Raw genomic sequence first — 17,587 nt, 5'->3', positions numbered from 1 at the left:
TTTGCTAGCAAAGCAAAGCCATCAACCAGTAACGATCTCGCTCCGTTCCAGCATTCTGGGGCCAGTGGCTCGGATTGCGCCACCTCCGACACGTTTGGGATCCCCCCCTAGAAGATTGTCACCTAAACACCTAAAGTACGATACTTTAGCAGCCACGCAGCCACGGAAATGGAACTTGATGTGGATGGCGGCTAATAGCTGCCGTACTATCTACTTTGCATACTAACCGAGTGTTTCTTGAAGATTACACAATTTTGATAACCGCCAGGCGAGTCTTTCAAATATATTGCTGGCGAGTCTTTCTGTGTCGTTCAGCAAGATCATGGCCTCGCAAACTTACTTGCATCAAGGCAGGCACACTTGTTAGAGAACAGGAGCTATCAAAGGCTCTCGTCCTGATGTCATTAACGTGATTGTACATGGAAAAGGGCTCGAGAACCTGCATGCCGATACCAAAGTGTCAGAACCTGGCAACTTCAAGCTATTGGCACCGCCGAGAATCATGACGGGACAATCAAGTCCGGAAGAGGTCCAGCGCCAAACAAGGAGAGAGTCCCGGTCCCGAACCCCACCTTGCCGGTACCTTACCCCTGATCCAATCCCCATTTCTTTCTTGATGGCTCGCATTGCCCGTTGCATTCCGCGCCCAAAGAACGCTTAAACCTTGAGAGCCACGGTCACTTTCGTCTCAAGGGACCCGGCTCAACGCGCTACGTGGCGGCTCCTGAGACACAATGCCCCTCGGTTATATGACTTGTCTAAAGCTGGCATCGAACAGTTGTGGCCCTGCACCATGGCTTCCCGTCGCGAACTCTCCAGTCAAAGCTCCCTTGGAGCATCCTCAACAACTCTGCGAATAGTCGACAACTCCCCCTTCGACATGACAACATGGCCAATCGACGACAACGGCGTGTCATAATCATCGCCGTCATCTTGTTCGGTCTCTTTGCCTTCCACAGCCTTCGTTCCAGCAGAGAACCGCCTCCCGTCGTCCGCGAACATGTCAACATCCGCCTCGTCAAGAGCAGCTTTGACTGGGCCAACCATCGACACAAGTACCCAGTATCCCCGTCAAGAATGCACCATCTGCCTACACAACGGCCAAAGACCCTCCCGCGAGTCCAATTCAATTTTGGCGCGAAACGACTGCGCAAGAACGATGCGAAATCCGAGTCGCGACGAAAGGCGGTCCAAGAAGTCTTTGTCAAGAGCTGGAATAGTTACAAGGAATACGCGTGGGGCTTTGACGAGTTGACGCCAGTCACTGCCAAAGGGAAAGATACGTTTGGCGGTTATGCGGCTACTCTGGTCGATGCGCTCGACTCGTTGTGGATAATGGACTTGCGCGACGACTTTGACGCCGCCTTGTCCGTCATTGGAGCCATGGATTGGGATGATACAAAGGAGACGGCTGTCAATGTCTTTGAGACTACTATCCGTCACCTCGGAGGACTGTTGAGCGCGTACGACCTTAGCGGGGAACCCGTACTGTTACTCAAAGTCATTGAGCTCGGCGACATGCTTTATGCCGCCTTTGATACACCGAATAGGATGCCTCCTTTCTGGCTAGACTTTGAGCTTGCTAAAGAGGGAAAACTTGTGGCTGGTACGTCAGACCCGTCGGCATCGCCATGCTCGCTATCCCTCGAATTCACAAGACTCTCACAAGTTACTGGGGACCACAAGTATTTCGACGCAATTGAGAGAGTCAAGCTGTTCCTCGAGAGTACGCAGCGAGAAACTCAACTTCCTGGCATGTGGCCGGCGCTCATCAACTTCCGGGATGAAAGTGTTTTGCAACACAACGAGTTCACTTTGGGAGCACTCGCCGACTCTCTGTACGAGTACTTGCCTAAGATGTATGCCTTGCTCGGAGGGACGGACCCGGCCTACGAAAAGATGTATCGCCATGCAATGCACGTCGTTGAGCAGTACCTCCTGTTCCGTCCCATGCTTCCGGACAACAAAGATGTCCTGTTCTCTGGGACAGCGTTTGCCGAAGGCAATGTGCGGCGCAACCCCGAGAGCCAGCACTTGTCATGCTTTGTAGGTGGGATGTTTGGGCTTGGCGGCAAGCTGTTCGGCATCAAAGAGCACATGGGTCTCGCCGAAAGGCTGGCCCGCGGCTGTGGATGGGCATATAGCTCGTTCCCGACAGGTCTCATGCCAGAGATCTTTGGCATGGTCCCTTGCGAGACGCTGGACGGCTGTGAGTGGGATGAGGAACGATGGAAGCGCGAAGGCGCATCAGGCTTGAAAAAGGGGTTCTCCCATGCGCGTGACCCCCGCTACATCCTGCGTCCGGAAGCAATTGAAAGCATTTTCCTCATGTACAGGATGACTGGAAACCCAGAGTACCAGGAAATAGCATGGACGATGTTCCAGGCTATTGTAAATGCGACGGAGACTGAAATTGCGAACTCAGCCATCGAGGACGTCACTGTCAAGGGGGAAACAAAGAAGCTTGATTCAATGGAAGTAAGTCACAGCATCTACTAGGAGCCAAGGACAAGGGATGCGAACTAACAACACTGTAGAGCTTTTGGATGGCAGAAACGCTAAAGTATTTCTATCTCATCTTCTCACCCCCTAGTCTTGTCAATCTTGATGAGTTCGTCTTGAATACGGAAGCACACCCGCTTAGACGGCAGTTACTATGAGCAGAGAATACAATACCACCATTCCAGGCCAGGCTTTGCATATTTCGCTGCCTTAATTAAGTCAATGATCTTTGCGTCAATTCGTAACTGTCTATTTGGTTTTTGTACGGATATGCGTGCAGAAGTATGCATGCCTCGTGATGCTGGACCTGCCAGCCCATCTCCCTTGCGGGCCCGACTCTGCATCGATGACGTTCATATCTCATCATATACAAGTTCCCAGATGGTGTCACGTAGGAAGCCATGTCCCCTTTACCCATTCGCCGTCCTATTCGAGGCAGTCCTTCTAGTGCTTCCATCTCAACAGGGTGACCGAGGCCTTCGCAAATTCATACGGGCCCTTGCCATCCCACTTGCTCTCAGCGATGCCGACGGGGTTCTTATCACCGGTGTTGACGACCTTGACGTTCTCGCCGGTGACGGTGTAAACCTGGACATCGGCACCCTCCTTGACACCCTCAAGGTCGACGGAGAATCCCTTGGTCTCGTGGACGTTGACGACAGCCAAGTTGACAAAGCCATTGTCGTCGATGGTGGCACTGACATCGAGGTAAGGGGTCTCGATGGCGCCGCGGATCCAGACAGGCTCGGTAGCACCCTCGTACTCGGGAGCGCGAACGTGAGTGGCGATGGTAGAGCCTCTCATGTACTTGCTGAACAGCAACAGAGGCCACCAAGTGGTTTGCTTGGTGATGCCTTCTTTCGTGGTCATCAAGGGGGAGATGACGTTGACAGATTGAGCAATGTTGGCCATGCCAACGTACTTTGCCTGACGGACAAACACATTGAGCCAAACACCGACAGCGAGAGCGTCGGAAAGAGTGTAGCTGCGGCTGATTGTCAGTATCGCTTGCACGGATCATAGAGGTCGACATGAGAGCGTTGACTTACGCCTCCTCGGCACCCTCCTCACCGGGTGCTCTGACGGGGTCCCAGACATTCCACTCATCGAAGCAAATCTTCTGCCTCTTGCACGTGGGAGGCACCTTGTTCTCAATGCGGGCCAGGTCGATAAGGCTGCCAGTGATTTCAATGGCGCGCTCGGCGGCTCTGGGTGCTGTGCAAGGGGAAAAGTAACGTCAGTTGTCAATCCTATGATCGGCATATAACTACATCAAAAAGTAGAAAAGCGGAGAGAGCTCACCTGTTGCGTTCTTCAGATGGTCTTCTGACGCAGTGTAAAGATGAATGCTGTGCATGTCGATCAAGGACGCAGTGGTGCTACCGCCCAGACCGTGCAAACTCCATGTTATGCACTCCTTGATGACATATGTGTCCCAGCTGCTGAAGCCGGTCTCACCGCAGAGGATCAGCTCCAAAGACGGGTCAAGAAGCTTGAGTGCCTTGGCCCACTGGTAAGCCTGCTTGGCATAGTCCTCCATGGTCATTTGCATGACCTGCCAGGGGCCCCAACACTCGTTGCCCAGGGCCCAGTATTTGACCTGATGAGAGGTGAGCGGAATGCACCTATGCGGTCACTTTGGAAGTTGTCGAATGGGGCCAACTTACGTTGTAAGGCTTCTCGCGTCCATTCTTGCGGCGGAGGTTGGCATAGTAGGTGTCCTTGTCAGAATTGCAGTACTCAACCCACGCGAGAGCTGAACATGTGAGTATTAGTCAACCATACTCATCGTCCAGAAGTTTGCAGGAATCGGTCCCGGCTGGTGCAATGGCACTGGGAGATTGACATACCCTCATCAAGTGTGCCAGTGCCAAAGTTGAGGGCCAGGTAAGGCTCAGCGCCAACAACCTCACACCACTTCATGAACTCGTCTGTTCCGAATTCATTGCTCTCGACGCCGATCCAAGCCAGCTCAGGCCTAAACAGTGGATGCACGTTAGCCACCCGCTGCACTCCAAACGCGGGCCGCTTACGCAGGGGTCCAGATCCCCGAAGGATTCTGCGTCGAGGCGTCTCGATTCCCGTGCTGGTGACCTGAAATTCAGAATGGGAGTTTCTCCATACCTCTTGGGACGGTTTTCCTTGGGACCGACGCCGTCAATCCAGTGGTAGGTAGCAACAAAGTTACCACCGGGGTACCGCACAACGGGACAGTTCAGCTCCTTGAAGGCCTCAATAACGTCCTTGCGAAAACCGTTTTCATCAGAGAGAGGGTTGCCGGGGTCGTATATGCCACCGTAGATACATCTTCCCATGTGCCTGTGGGACTGCTTGTTAGTAAGTTTGCATGTTTACGTGAGAAGCTCTCGGGTGAGAGGCAGGCGGCGGCGCAGCAGGAGGAGCTCACTCTGTGAAGCCACCATAGACGTTGTCATCGATTTTGGAGACGACATGGGAGGGGTTCAGCGTAATGCTGGGGCGAGCATCCTCTGCGATCTTGGTGAAGGTCGCCATGGCTGGATCTGGTTGCGTGGTGTGTGGTGAGAGCACTCTCTTACTGTCCGAGCGTGAGAGCGGCGGTGGTGGTCCGATCAACCGGTAGCTGGTAATTTTATGCAAAAAGAACAGCTAGTCGATGAGTGGTGGAAAACGGACAGGACGTGTGTACCGTGGCCGCAAATGCACGGGATCGAGGCCGGAATTTGAACTCGTCAGGGGCGGGGGCAAGCGGTGAAACAACGGAGACGGGCTGAAGAGTGGCAGAACAGCAATGGAGGAGGATATTGGGTCGGCAGAGGAGGGATCGCAGACCAGGGGCGTAACTACTCGGTTTTTGGCATTAGTTGCCGTAACAGTCGCTTTCACAGAGATGGGATACCCAGGCCAAGAAGTCGGACTGGGGCTATGTGAGGAGGGGTGGCCCCCGATTCGACCTGGTCACTGACACCCAAGGCGCTCATCGATATTGACCACTTATCAACATGTTTGAAAGCGGAGAGAAAGTGCGGCTCTCGAGTCTCGACTCCAACAGCGAGAGGTCAAAGGCAGGTGGTGCAACAGGCGCACGAATCATAGAGGATACCATGCGGAGAAAGTCGACGATAATGCGGGTGCCGGGGTATCGGAGTGGGGTAGTCGGCTCCGAGTGGCACAGGATTGGGCAACCCGCATGACTGACTATGCAATGGTCTGCTGAGGGATGGAGTGGGATGGGACGGGATACTAGCTTAGGATGGGATGGTGGGGTTAGAACAGGATCTCTTGGGGATAATGGGGAAATAGTTGGAGATTCTGATGAATGGGGAACTGTGAGCCGGCCCTTTTGTTGTTTGGAACTGCATGTTGCAGATGCCGGTATCATGTGTATGTGGTTGGTTCTCTGGGAAGCATACGATATCTACACATGCATGTACGACGTATGAAGACGCCGTCAATGGAGAGAATTAGAGGTGGGAGTGAGGGGGCTTTCATGCAGATGCCTCTGTTGTCTCTTTTGACACAGACCTTCACTTGAGTACCAATACCCACAGTAGGGATCAGTACGGATCATAGCCGAGGCGTGAAGATGGAGACCATATTGGTCGCTGTTGTCAGGCCAGAACCCATTTCAGGCTTGACTAATAACTTGGCGCGCAGGTAGCAGGTCAACAACTAGGGGGGCGGGTATGGTGATGGAGGCGCGTATTGAGTGATGCCAAGGTTATCAGATGCGAAAACCAGTCGTCCCCGATATCCGCAAGTTTGCAAGGACAAGTGGTTGACATGTAGATGAAGGCTGAAGCGAAGCCGGAGAACAACGAGGAGTAAATGAGTGCTGGTTGGGCCCGCTGCCGAAGGACGGAAAAGCAGCCCGAGCTTCAAATCGCGACGACGGTCGAGACGGGCCCGAAGAAGGACGAGCCATGAGCAACAAAGAGAAGACTCATAGGAATGACCTGGAAACTGGAGTGACCCGAGTGAGTCTACGGAGAGGACCGAGAGAATGCGGAACATTTTCCAGCCATTTTGTGCCAAGTCCCGAGGTGAAGTGATCGAGGTGAGGTACGTACCTGACCTGGAGGTGAGGTGGTGAGGAGGAAGGAAGGGAAATAGCGGGGCAATCACCGGCCGATGTGGGGTCGCTCTGCTCCGGGTACGGCTCTCATTGGAGCGCATAGTCCTAACGCTAAAGCTTGATTCTCCTCCAATCTCGTGCCAGTGACGACATTGGATGGAATAAATGGGGTTTAAGCTATTTTACCCAATCAGATGAGGTAAAGCCGGTACGTATCCATCAACTCTGTTTGCATCCGAAAAGTACGTACCTCTAGCCCGATAGTACGTACGGAGTATATAGAAAACTTGCCCGGCAACAATATTGAAGCAGCGCGGGTCATCACGGAATCAAAGAAAAAGATCAATATGAAGACCCATGCTAGAGAAATAGAGTAGGAACTGAAGCACTAGAAAGTCATGCTAGGGCGGAAATGAAGCGCAATTGACATCTAAGCGCAGCTTTGCACTAGCTAACACGCGAGTGCCCCCGCTCTCCGATATTTCTGCGGGAAACGAGTCGGCCGAAAGATCTTTACGAATCATTCTTCTGTACGCGGTTGAAAGGAGAGATCAGAGGCCTCACTTGCGCTCTGGACAAAGCCACCCAAGGTCAGACAATAGTGTCCGAGTTGCCATGTGACTGATTCTTGTCAACATGGGTCTTCATCCCTCGCCGCCAGTTCCAGCAATTCGGATCGCCAAAAGGCAGCAGCCAACAATCTGTTGATCATGGACTGGCGTGGCGCGCGCCCTTTGCGTCTCCAGTCATTGCCGTGTCGCTCGTCGGTGTTGGTGAGCCGAACACCCATACAACTTCCACACACCATCCACAAACTCCGCCTTGAACCCCCAATCCTAGCAACTTTCCCCGCGTGCCCACGTTGCTCAAAATTATGGGGATTGGAGAAGGTCCTGGCCGTGAACCTTACCTAGCGGGCGCTTCTCCAAGCCGACCTTAACTCTGTTGCCTCTGTCTGCCAGTACCGATACCTCCAGTCGTCTTTGACACGCGCAGTTCCTGACACACACCAAACAAAACACCACCAGCTTGCGCCAACAACTAGCAAACTAGCGCACCATCTCCGCACCCCGGCGTAACCTGGGGCAAGGGGGTAAGTCTGGGGCCGGGGCAACCGTCACCGATGCCGTCTTTCAACGGCCTGAGTGGCCCCGGAAATGGCAAGCCAGGGATTCGAATGCCTCCCCACTCTCGCATATCCCCCAGTAACTTTACCACCAACCGAACGCACCACGGCAACATTACTTGACGTTTCGCTTGCGCTAGCCTGTTGGATCCAAAGTTGCCCACGGCTCTGGGGGAGCACGAGAGACCGACCTGCTTGAGCCTTGAACTTTTCGATGCTCCCACGCTCCCAACCGATGCGACCTTCGGGTCAAAGTGGATACGGGGAAACATGGGGTCGCTCAAACATTCTATAAAGACGCGACGATCCCTTCGTGCTGATGCAACACGCGAGACCGTTCCATTGCAGCTCGACGAGTCGGTTTGACCCTGAACCCTCGAATCATCAGTTCCCCCCATCCGAGGCTTGGAAGTTAGTTGCCTTCTTCCTGACGAGCCCGCGACGACAATACGACACCTGCTCGAGAGTCCTTCACCACCACCCCCCAATATCTAGCCCATCATGGCGCTCCCTCCCAAGTGGTACCAGTTCCTTGTGAGCGTCTTCGCCTCACTCGGTTCCTTCAACTACGGTTATGATTTGGGTGTCATTGCCTCTGCCATTGCTTCGGCCTCTTTCAAGACCAAGTTCGGCGAAGACCCTAATGAGATGTAAGCCAACCCCCAGCCCCTTTGATGAGAATTGCCCCCCACTAGAACCTGCCGTCAACCTACGTGAGCGCAGAGTATCATGACTAATTCTTTCTCAGCGGCGCTGTCGTCTCCGTCTTCACTGGAGGTGGCTTCATCGGTGCCGGTGTTGCAGGTCCCACCGGTGACAAGCTCGGCCGTAAGAAGACCATTCTCATCGGTGCCGCCATCTTCGTTCTCGGCGGTGCTCTCCAGGCCGCTGCTCAGTCTCTCGCCTTCCTCTACGCTGGCCGTGCTCTCGCTGGTATCGGGTACGTCAATTTCTCAACCCAACTTTGCAAATCTCATAAGGATAATGCTGACTGAATTCTTCACAGTGTCGGTATGTTGACGATGATTATTCCCATGTACCAGGCCGAACTCTGCCATCCCAGCATTCGTGGACGAGTCACTGCTCTGCAACAATTCATGCTCGGTGTTGGTGCTCTGGCTGCTGCTTGGATCTCATACGGAACGTACATTGGATTCGCCGAGAACGACAACAACCAATGGCGTGTCAGTCTGGGTATCCAGTGCATTCCCGGTGGTATTCTGGCTCTGCTTATTCTCTTCTTCCCCGAGTCTCCTCGTTGGCTCATCGATCACGGCCGCCTCGACGAAGGTCTCGCGACCTTGGCCAAGCTCCATGCCCACGGCGACGTCAACGATGCCTGGGTCCGCGCCGAGTTCGACCAGATCCAGGACTCCATCACCGCTGAGCACGAGGGTTCCGCAAAGTCTTACAAGGAGCTCTTCACCGACAAGTCTTGCTTCCGTCGTCTCTTCCTCGCTTGCACTCTCCAGGCCTCCATTCAGATGACCGGTGTCAGTGCCATTCAGTACTACTCCGTTGCCATCTACGAGAAGATTGGCATCGCCGGCGACGAAACCCTCCGCTACCAGGCCATCTCCTCCGTCATTGCCCTCGTCGCTCAGTTCTCCTGCATGATGCTCATCGACAAGACTGGTCGTCGCTGGCCTTTGATCTTCGGTAACCTCGGTAACTGCGTGACCTTCATCATTGCCACCATCCTTCTGGCCAAGTTCCCTCCTGGCTCTCCTCATGCCAGCGGAGCCACCGCCTGGGGCTTCATTGCCATGACATGGCTCTACAACTTCAGCTTCAGCGCGACCTGTGGTCCTCTATCGTGGATTATCCCGGCCGAGATCTTCGACATGAAGACCCGTTCCAAGGGTGTCTCCATCGCTACCATGACCTCGTACGCCTTCAACACCCTCATCGGCCAGACCACCTCTGTGGCTCTCGATGACAAGCACGGTATTGGCTGGCGCTGGTACATCCTCTTCATTGTAAGTCACTAGAAAAGCTATTACCAAGTTCACCAAACGACAGTTGACTAACATGCGCTTTTTCAGGCATGCAACTTTACCAACGCCCTCTTCTTCTGGGCATTCCTCCCCGAGACTGCCAAGCGTCCTCTGGAAGAGATGAGATATCTCTTCACCGAGGCTCCTCTCTTCATCCCGACCTTGGATATGAAGACTTTTGAGTCCCACGACCTCGAGCGCAGGGTTGAGGCGGTCGAGCAGAAGCGCGAGGAGCAGGGAAGCGAGCACATTTGATTCATCAATAGATCTCACTCTCACACTCACACACAAACACTCCCATAATACCCAAGCACACATCGTACTTAATTTAACATTCGAGGCACTGGTCTGACTATAGATCCAGCGCTTTATCAAAAACAAACAAGCAATTGTCCAACCTTCGCACATTGGGTATACTTGTACACACTCATATTCCTAACGCCACACCTGCCTCGTGATAATTGACCCGCCTATTCTCGTTTCCAGTAAACATGCTTCATGTTGTCTGACGTCCATCAGCAGCGGACTGCCATTTATCTGTATCCATGTGTCGGGGGTGGTCTCGTTAGGCCGTGGTGTCCGTGATGACCATGTCCGTGACCCGGCCCGTGTCCGTAACCAGACTCCATCATGACCGGGCCGCCGCGGCGCTGGCGACCGAAGCGCGAAAACATGCCCCCACCCCCGCCACCCACTGGATGCGGCTGACGACCGCGCTGCTTACGCTTGTTTCGGAAGCAACAGCAGTAGCAGCATAGAACCCAGAAGGCAATAAAGATGAAGCCGGCAATAGCAATGCCGATGATTGCGCCAGTCGCAAGGCGTCTTCCGCGTCCGGCCTGGTTCATTATCTTAGATATTGCTATCATGAGCTGGACTTTGAGGTGTACTAACCATTGTTCAGGCAGGTACTTAGATACGCGATGAAGAGTAGGTAGGATTGTTGCGTTGTGTTGAACCCTATCAATGGAGTTGGTGGCTAATTTGGCTGAGGACCGACTCTCTGTATCGGGTGATTTTCTGCGCAGAGAAGGATTTTAGGTTGAGTGTACTAAGTATTCTATCACGATGCTAGGAACGAGCCGCCTGCACAACCTTATATCATCATTCTACTACGTCTTCTGGGCACACGAAATCCTTGGCTTAGCCTATTTCCTGGCCATATCAAATAGTGTCACGTCATGAACATGGCTTAAAGCGCTATGGCCTGGCCATGGTGGTGGAAACACGTCAGCAGGGGAGCTCGTTGTGGCGCATTCCAAGAAAAGTCGTTGTTTGGTAGCTCGAAGAGCAAGGTTTTCCCCATTACCGTAGCTCCAAAGTCGTAGACAGTAAGTCATGTCCCAAGCCAGCGAACGGCAGAAGTGCCGTCTGGTCACCTTGGTGCTACGCCTAGCTCCACGGTGACTTCATCGTCCAACTTGGCTCGCCGCCGACGCGTGGCTGGTGCCTCGGTGGGGCCGGCCCGAACGGCACCTTGACGCGGCGCCAAGGTGGGCCGGCAATCCGGCACCGCCGGCGTATTTTTTATGTCTCCTCGGCAGCACCGAACCGGCTCTTTTATATTCAATGGCCCCATCGATAGACTTGGGAAGCCTGATTGGCACATTCGACAGGGGCGAATGATCGTAACTTACCTAATAACTCAGGCCTCACAACATTGAAGTCAGTAAGTAGGTGAAATACGCGTCCTGGAAGAAAGCTCGAGGACACAGTGAGGAGAAGTGTCGAAAGCCAGCCCGACACTTTCAGACACAAGACGCTTGTACGGGTTCAGTTTCTGTATTCTACGTGATTTCCATCAGCAACCAGTTAGTATTCGCACCGGTCAATGATTTGTGTGAGGTCCGGCTCACGACAATTGAAATTTTAAAGGCGACCCAAGATAATCTCGATGCCCCGCTACTATGTAATAATTAGCCTGTATCCCACTGGGAACGGCCCACCAAAGAAGGGCTGAGGGAAAGAACATGGCAACCACCTCGCTCAATCAAGCCTGCTCATCACATCTCTAGGCATTTCCGTTTGATCCCAACCCAGACTGGAGTTGTTTCTATGCGAGGGGAGCTGAGATTCTCAAATACATGAAAGACACAGTCAGAAAGTGGAATCTTGATCGCGATCTTCAGTTGAACACCAAAGTTGTTGGCGCTGTATGGCAGGAAGAGCTTGGCCAGTGAAAAGTCACGGTAGAACACCAGGGAGAACAGCGTGACGAGTTGTGTCACGTCTTGATCTCTGCACAAGGTGTACTGGTTCACGAATCCTGGCCTGACGTCCCTGGTCTACGAGATTTCGAGGGCCACATCACTCACTCAGCTCGCTGGGATCACGACTTTGACTACTCTAACAAGAGAATTGCTGTGATCGGAAACGGCTGGCTCTTCCGGTATCCAGATCGTGCCTCAGATGGCCAAGCTACCTGGAATCGACGTGATGAACTTCATCCGCGGACCGGCTTGGGTATACTATCGCGCGCCTCCATCCAAGCACCTTGAAAGGGACGACCCGGATCCTAACCCACGATATACCGACGAGGAGAGAAAAAGATTCCATGACCCTGAGTATCACCTCGAACATCGCAAGGTAATCATTTCGCGCACCAACAAGTCCTTCTACATCTTCATGAAGGGCGAGAACAACAAGGAGGGCATGAGATTGGCAGCAGCACAAATGGCAGAAAAGCTGGGCCATGACCCGGAGTTGTGTGAAAAGCTCATACCAAAGTGGGAGTTGGGATGCCGTCGCATTACGCCTGGTCCTGGCTATCTGGAGTCATTCTTGCGACCAAACTGCAACATCACCAACAGTGCTATCACCAGCGTTTCGAAGAACGGTGTTCACACAGCCGATGGCAAATTCTATGAGTGTGACGTTAGTAAGTAAAACCATCTAAAATGGCTCGAGTCTTTTGCTTTTCGGCATGTCTGACAAGTCCTTAGTTGTCTGCGCTACTGGATTCGACGTTTCTCATCGTCCAAGATACCCAATCGTCGGAAAAGAGAATGTTGATCTTGCCACGAGATGGGCAGAGGATCCTGACTCTTACGTCTCAGTTGCTGTTCCAGACTATCCCAACTACTTCATGATGATGGGGCCCAACTGCCTAGGCGGCCATGGGTCCTTGGTAGAGTCTCTGAACTGGACAGGAGACTACTTTGTGAAATGGGTGAAGAAGATGGCTACAGAGGACATCAAATATGTCGAGCCGAAACAAGAGGTTGTTGATGCTTTTATCAAGTACAGTGACCAAGTACACAAGACACTTGTGTGGAGCGGCGGCTGCAAGAGCTGGTACAAGAGGAACCGTGTCGATGGCAGGGTCACAGCCCTGTTCGGTGGCAGTGCCCACCTCTTCAACCGGATGCTCACCAACATCCGCGGCGAGGATTTCAATATTTGCTGCCGTACATCAAACCCTTTCAGGTTCATGGACAACGGATTCACGGAGTGGGAAATGGATTCAAAGAGCGACTTGTCTTGGTACGTGGAGAAAGCCGAGGTTTTACGCACCGGCGGAGTCTAGATTCGAGATGTAATTGTTAGATTAGTAGCATTTTCCGTAACAAAGTGTTTAATCAATCAGACCAAGTACTCCAATGCAGACTGCCAGTGCGGATCAGTTGATTACTACCTAGGCTTTTGTTTGTTTCTATGCCAACAAATGCAAAGGCTGTATCAACTCGCCATCTCGGCCCTCATACAGGGACCATGAAGTCCAAACGATAATCCACAAATGGCTCGAACAAATCTTCAAACTGATTCACGAGGGTCTCGTGAAATAGCGCATTATCTGGAGACGGAAAGCCTCTTGTCGCTGTGCCATGTGCCCAACCAGTCAAGAGACTGTCAGCTATTCCCCCGGTATGTTGTGTAGCGAATGGGAACAGTGCAGTCCAGTCGAAGTCATCCAGGCCTCCTCTGCCCATTGGCACTGCCTCGGCATTTGGCGATCCAGGAACGGAAACCCCAGTCCCATCATGGATGGGCTCATTGTTCTCTGCCTCCGGCCTTGCGGCTCTGACCGCACCTGATTCGGTACCCCTTAGTCGTGAGAAACCCTGCCGAATGACGTTGGCGGAACCCCACATGATCTGAAGCTGGTCTGCTGCCCGCACGAGGATATCTAGACAGTCATTGGCATCTTTCGCCAGGTGCGGGATTTGTCAGGCCTGAAGAAGTGGTATGAACGCCGTCCCAGTGTACCAGCAAGTAATGGCCATCAAAAACCGGGTATTGCCACGAGATAAGATGTCGCGCAGTATTCTCGCGATACAGGATGCTGCTAGAATAGCTGGAGGAAGTGCTTCTGGCAGAGTGTTGGCAGAGCGTTTGAGGTGAAGAACGATGATGGTGGTGAGATATGGAAGGTGTAACTAATGCACATCTTTGTCAAAGTTTTGAGTGCGAGCTGAACCGATGGGTAGTTGCAGGTGTGGAGGGAGTGAATTGACCCAGTCCACCAGCTCCTGTCTGTGATGGTCAGGTGAAATCTCGGCCGTCGGCAGCGTCGAACGCGAGTGTTTTGACAATTCTCCCGATGATAACACAGAGACGAACCCAGTAAATGAATATTTCCCCTTTCCTTTGAGACCTGAGATCACTCGGAAAGTCCGATAGCGTGGGTTCTTGAATGTTACAGTCATCGAGATCGATGATCGCTGGCTTACTCTGACACAAGGCAGTCAAACGCTCTCAAGCCTGAAATAATTCTTAGCAAATTCCGAATGAGAAAACGGTTCCCAAGTCACTTACAAATGCGGTCCACCAGATCCTCCTTCGCAATCCCAGGTTCAAGTTGCCGGAAACGACTTGGCTAGCTGTGGGCTCACGATGGAGATTCATTTGCTGCGCATGACGAATAAGGACCGACGTCCACCACCATGATGAGTGTCGATGGACTGTGCTTGGGGGGCGTGGAGCCCACCAGTAAAATAGAGAAACGGCCATAAGTGTAGTCAAACCATCTGTCTCTTCATCTTCGTAAAACATTGTACGTGCCCTCTTGTAGTACTCGGCTGGTCCTTCGTAAGGAACCAGAGGAGGCTGCACGTTGCTTGCTGCAGTTGCCAATGCGTTTGCAAGGAGAGGAGATCGCGCAATATCGCTCGCAAGGGTATCCGAATCCAAAACCGGACACCAGGCATAGCAATACTCGAAGTAGGTTTCGGCAAAGCTTTCTTGAAGATCCTGTTCATGGGGATTCGAGAGACTGTACTTGTGGTCCAAGCACGCCTTTAATGCCTGTTTCTCAGCGTCAGACTGATTCTCGGGCGCATAGACCTGTAAGAAACCAGTGTCGATATCTCCAGTATGGCTCTCTGCAACACCCTCAGTGTGTGCATCGCTGCTCTGAGATCTCTGAGATGGCGATGGTGCAAGATGAACTTCTTGAGAGCGCATAATCGGGGCAACTGAATACGGGGATGAGGCATGTCTGTGCTGCTCTGATACTGAGTTGCGAGAGCGGGACGGCGGAGGTGGCGGAACGAATTCATTAAAGCCTGTTGATAGAACATGGATGGCATCGGCAACGGCATCCGTTTGTGAGGCGGTTGCTTCATCACCAGAAGCCGATGTCGCTGGTGGTGTTGGGACGCGACTTGAGTGACCTGGTCGAACAAGACGTCGCTATTTTGTCCGCTTCGAAGGCCGAAGATGGCACTCTTTCTCCCAGGCATCACAGTTCGTACAACTCTGGTATCCTTCAGAAGCTCTGGCCTAAACGTGGTCAGAGCGATCCGAAAATATTGTGCGTCTCTTAAGACAAACCTGAAGATCGCACTTGACCTTCTTGCCGTGAAAGACTACACAGACAAGCTCGGCCCGCCGGCGCTTGGGCTGCGAGGCATCGAAAGGAAGCCATTCACTGATTGTCTCCGTCATGGTAATTCGTGGGACTTGGACAGATCTTTCAGGGCAAGGTTGTTGACGAAAGACAAAGTCTAATTCCGACACTCCCTTGAACGGACCAGATCAGGTTGCAGTGAGATGAGGATAGTCTGCGTCTGAGCCTGGGCCCAGAACCCGAGGGGGCGGAGATGGAGCGCTGGAGCTTGGGTCGGCTGCGGAGAAATGCGGGGAACGGGGTAGTCGGTCACAGTGAAGGATCTTGGATTGTTGGGACACGGGAGGTATTGGATCAGACAAGGGAGAGGAGGGGAAGGGGGGCAAAGGGGGGACACTCGGGGGACCCTAGGCTAATAGGTATTCCTACTGTTGGAACAGCAAAGGCTGATAAGGAGTAATAGGCAGGTACCATGGGCTGGCTGGCACCTGCCCTGGGCGAAGTGGGACAACTGGCTTAGTCATCACGGCCGGATAAAGGTGGGGCAACCACCCAGGCCGTCACTACCTACTTCGACCGACTCCTGCCTACAATGTAAGTGTCAGGCCCATCCCAGTACACTCGTTACAACGATTGTCACACCATGCCTATGAAACAATATGGTCTTACACAAGCATGACTAAGTTTGCCAAGGATATGCCAGTATAAAGGGTCTTCCACTCACTATATAGATAGTCGGGATATTCCCATAGCCACTCGTTCTTCATACTCATCAATACATCCCATTGACCCCCTACCTGATAATCGCTGCCCAACAGTTATGAGCCCAGTTGTCTTTCTGACCACTGGATACTCTGAATAAGCATCACACAGTCAACTACCTCTTTGTCTATTAGCAGCCCAGGCAGGCACCTGGTCAATCCACGGGTATCACAACCGACCTATTAGTCTATCGGACAAGATGTCTACCGTACAGACTACTATTCGCCTTAAAAGCCAATCTGACTGGCCAGACTGGTATACCTTCATCAGGATGAATGCCAAATCTAACGGGATATGGCAGTTCTGCAACCCTGACTCTGATGAGGCCTTGACTGCGCCTATCAGACCACAACTGCCAGTCGACCCAAATAGCGACCAAGTTACTCTGTTTGACGCCAACAGCAGAGTATATATCGAGGAGCTTAGGCAGTACGAGCGAAGAACCCAGGCGCTTCAGAAAACCATGAGAGACATCACCACCACTATCGAGCCAACCATGCTCTCCTGGCTAGTGGATGCTGATACTCCAAGAGAAGCCCTGCGAAGCCTGAAGGACAGGTATCAACGATCTCCTCAAGCGGAGAAAAGACTTACCTACAAGACCTATAGAGATCATCTCATGAGGATCAAGAGATCAGGCACCCAAGAGTGGATTCAATCTTGTGAGACCAATCTCTCCAAAGCAGTCAGATTGGGCTGTGAAGAGATGAGTGTACCTCATCAACAAACCACCCTTCTCAACGCATTGAAAGGGGTATATCCAGACTTCGTCGCTCCCATGGCTAGGGATACAACCAGGGAAGAAATTGACGACGTTGATCCATCAGAACGGCTGACAGGCAAGAAAATCCTTCAGCATTTGAGAACCTGGCTAGAGGCTGGGCATGGAGATGAAGACTCCAAATCAGGCGGTGCATATGCCACTTGGCAACAGCGTGAAGAAGGCCAATCTCCACGGGTTTCAGCCAAGGGCAACACCAACAACGCTTCTTTTGGCCGAAAACCAAAGGATAAGGACAACAGGCCGAAACCCTTTTGTCTATTAGATGGGAAGAAGCACTTTTATCAGGAATGCTTCTATTTGAACCCATACATTCGTCCATCCGGCTGGACTGGAGACACAGCGAAGATCCAGATGGCTCAAGATTTCCTTGCCAACAACCCTAGGCTAAAGGAAAAGATAGAGCAAAGCAGGACCAAGAGCGTCTCTCCAGACCAATTGGCAGAACAGAAGGCCAGCAAGGCCAACTACATACGGGCATCCAGTCCATCAGACTCAGATACTGACTGGTCGGATACCAGCTCAGTGCCAGAAGAACCAAATGGCAGCTGTCAGCACATCGCTCAAGCCAGCGATA

At 52.5% G+C, this 17,587-nt stretch overlaps 6 protein-coding genes across 6 annotated transcripts; 3 read left to right on the top strand and 3 right to left on the bottom strand.

The window, feature by feature from the left end:
* Positions 1-888: 888 nt before the first annotated feature.
* BDP81DRAFT_321931 (family 47 glycosyl hydrolase) lies at positions 889-2,660 on the top strand (the record flags this gene model as incomplete). The annotated part of the gene is made up of 2 exons (XM_060584660.1): positions 889-2,478; positions 2,538-2,660. 2 exons carry the CDS (start codon positions 889-891, stop codon positions 2,658-2,660), a joined length of 1,713 nt encoding a protein of 570 aa, XP_060444206.1.
* A 62-nt stretch (positions 2,661-2,722) lies between these two features.
* Positions 2,723-5,144, bottom strand: BDP81DRAFT_39815 (alpha-L-arabinofuranosidase). Its single transcript, XM_060588412.1, has 7 exons — positions 4,910-5,144; positions 4,627-4,821; positions 4,353-4,480; positions 4,170-4,258; positions 3,805-4,102; positions 3,552-3,717; positions 2,723-3,487 (listed from the first exon to the last, which is right to left on the bottom strand). Exons 1-7 carry the CDS (start codon positions 5,014-5,016, stop codon positions 2,947-2,949), a joined length of 1,524 nt encoding a protein of 507 aa, XP_060444205.1. The 5' UTR covers positions 5,017-5,144; the 3' UTR covers positions 2,723-2,946.
* Positions 5,145-8,016: 2,872 nt separating this feature from the next.
* Positions 8,017-10,073, top strand: BDP81DRAFT_39784 (general substrate transporter). The gene is made up of 4 exons (XM_060588379.1): positions 8,017-8,332; positions 8,431-8,622; positions 8,689-9,661; positions 9,728-10,073. Exons 1-4 carry the CDS (start codon positions 8,184-8,186, stop codon positions 9,932-9,934), a joined length of 1,521 nt encoding a protein of 506 aa, XP_060444204.1. The 5' UTR covers positions 8,017-8,183; the 3' UTR covers positions 9,935-10,073.
* Positions 10,074-10,212: 139 nt separating this feature from the next.
* BDP81DRAFT_450466 (uncharacterized protein) lies at positions 10,213-10,576 on the bottom strand (the record flags this gene model as incomplete). The annotated part of the gene is made up of 2 exons (XM_060592532.1): positions 10,213-10,518; positions 10,574-10,576. The coding sequence occupies 2 exons, from the start codon at positions 10,574-10,576 to the stop codon at positions 10,213-10,215; spliced, it is 309 nt and encodes a 102-aa protein (XP_060444203.1).
* A 997-nt stretch (positions 10,577-11,573) lies between these two features.
* BDP81DRAFT_461823 (uncharacterized protein) lies at positions 11,574-13,205 on the top strand (the record flags this gene model as incomplete). Its single annotated transcript, XM_060593828.1, has 5 exons — positions 11,574-11,588; positions 11,695-11,832; positions 11,881-12,042; positions 12,077-12,557; positions 12,622-13,205. 5 exons carry the CDS (start codon positions 11,574-11,576, stop codon positions 13,203-13,205), a joined length of 1,380 nt encoding a protein of 459 aa, XP_060444202.1.
* Positions 13,206-13,377: 172 nt separating this feature from the next.
* BDP81DRAFT_461822 (uncharacterized protein) lies at positions 13,378-15,565 on the bottom strand (the record flags this gene model as incomplete). Its single annotated transcript, XM_060593827.1, has 7 exons — positions 13,378-13,823; positions 13,923-13,988; positions 14,097-14,152; positions 14,196-14,371; positions 14,435-15,291; positions 15,373-15,400; positions 15,452-15,565. 7 exons carry the CDS (start codon positions 15,563-15,565, stop codon positions 13,378-13,380), a joined length of 1,743 nt encoding a protein of 580 aa, XP_060444201.1.
* Positions 15,566-17,587: the final 2,022 nt, after the last annotated feature.

The sequence above is a fragment of the Colletotrichum phormii genome (genome assembly GCF_030913505.1).
Source record: "Colletotrichum phormii strain CBS 102054 chromosome Unknown BDP81scaffold_12, whole genome shotgun sequence".
Classification (NCBI taxonomy): domain Eukaryota; kingdom Fungi; phylum Ascomycota; class Sordariomycetes; order Glomerellales; family Glomerellaceae; genus Colletotrichum; species Colletotrichum phormii.
This window is presented reverse-complemented; position numbering and strand designations above follow the sequence as displayed.

Bases quoted from the DNA above. Each gene is read 5' to 3' on its own strand.
- BDP81DRAFT_39815 (XM_060588412.1), bottom strand. From the start codon at position 5,016: ATGGCGACCTTCACCAAGATCGCAGAGGATGCTCGCCCCAGCATTACG. The intron at 4,481-4,626 runs GTATGGAGAAAC...TCCACTGTTTAG, and splicing joins AAGGAAAACCGTCCCAAGAG to GCCTGAGCTGGCTTGGATCG. The intron at 4,103-4,169 runs GTAAGTTGGCCC...ACCTCTCATCAG, and splicing joins GACGCGAGAAGCCTTACAAC to GTCAAATACTGGGCCCTGGG.
- BDP81DRAFT_39784 (XM_060588379.1), top strand. From the start codon at position 8,184: ATGGCGCTCCCTCCCAAGTGGTACCAGTTCCTTGTGAGCGTCTTCGCC. The intron at 8,623-8,688 runs GTACGTCAATTT...AATTCTTCACAG, and splicing joins CGTGCTCTCGCTGGTATCGG to TGTCGGTATGTTGACGATGA. The intron at 9,662-9,727 runs GTAAGTCACTAG...GCGCTTTTTCAG, and splicing joins GCTGGTACATCCTCTTCATT to GCATGCAACTTTACCAACGC.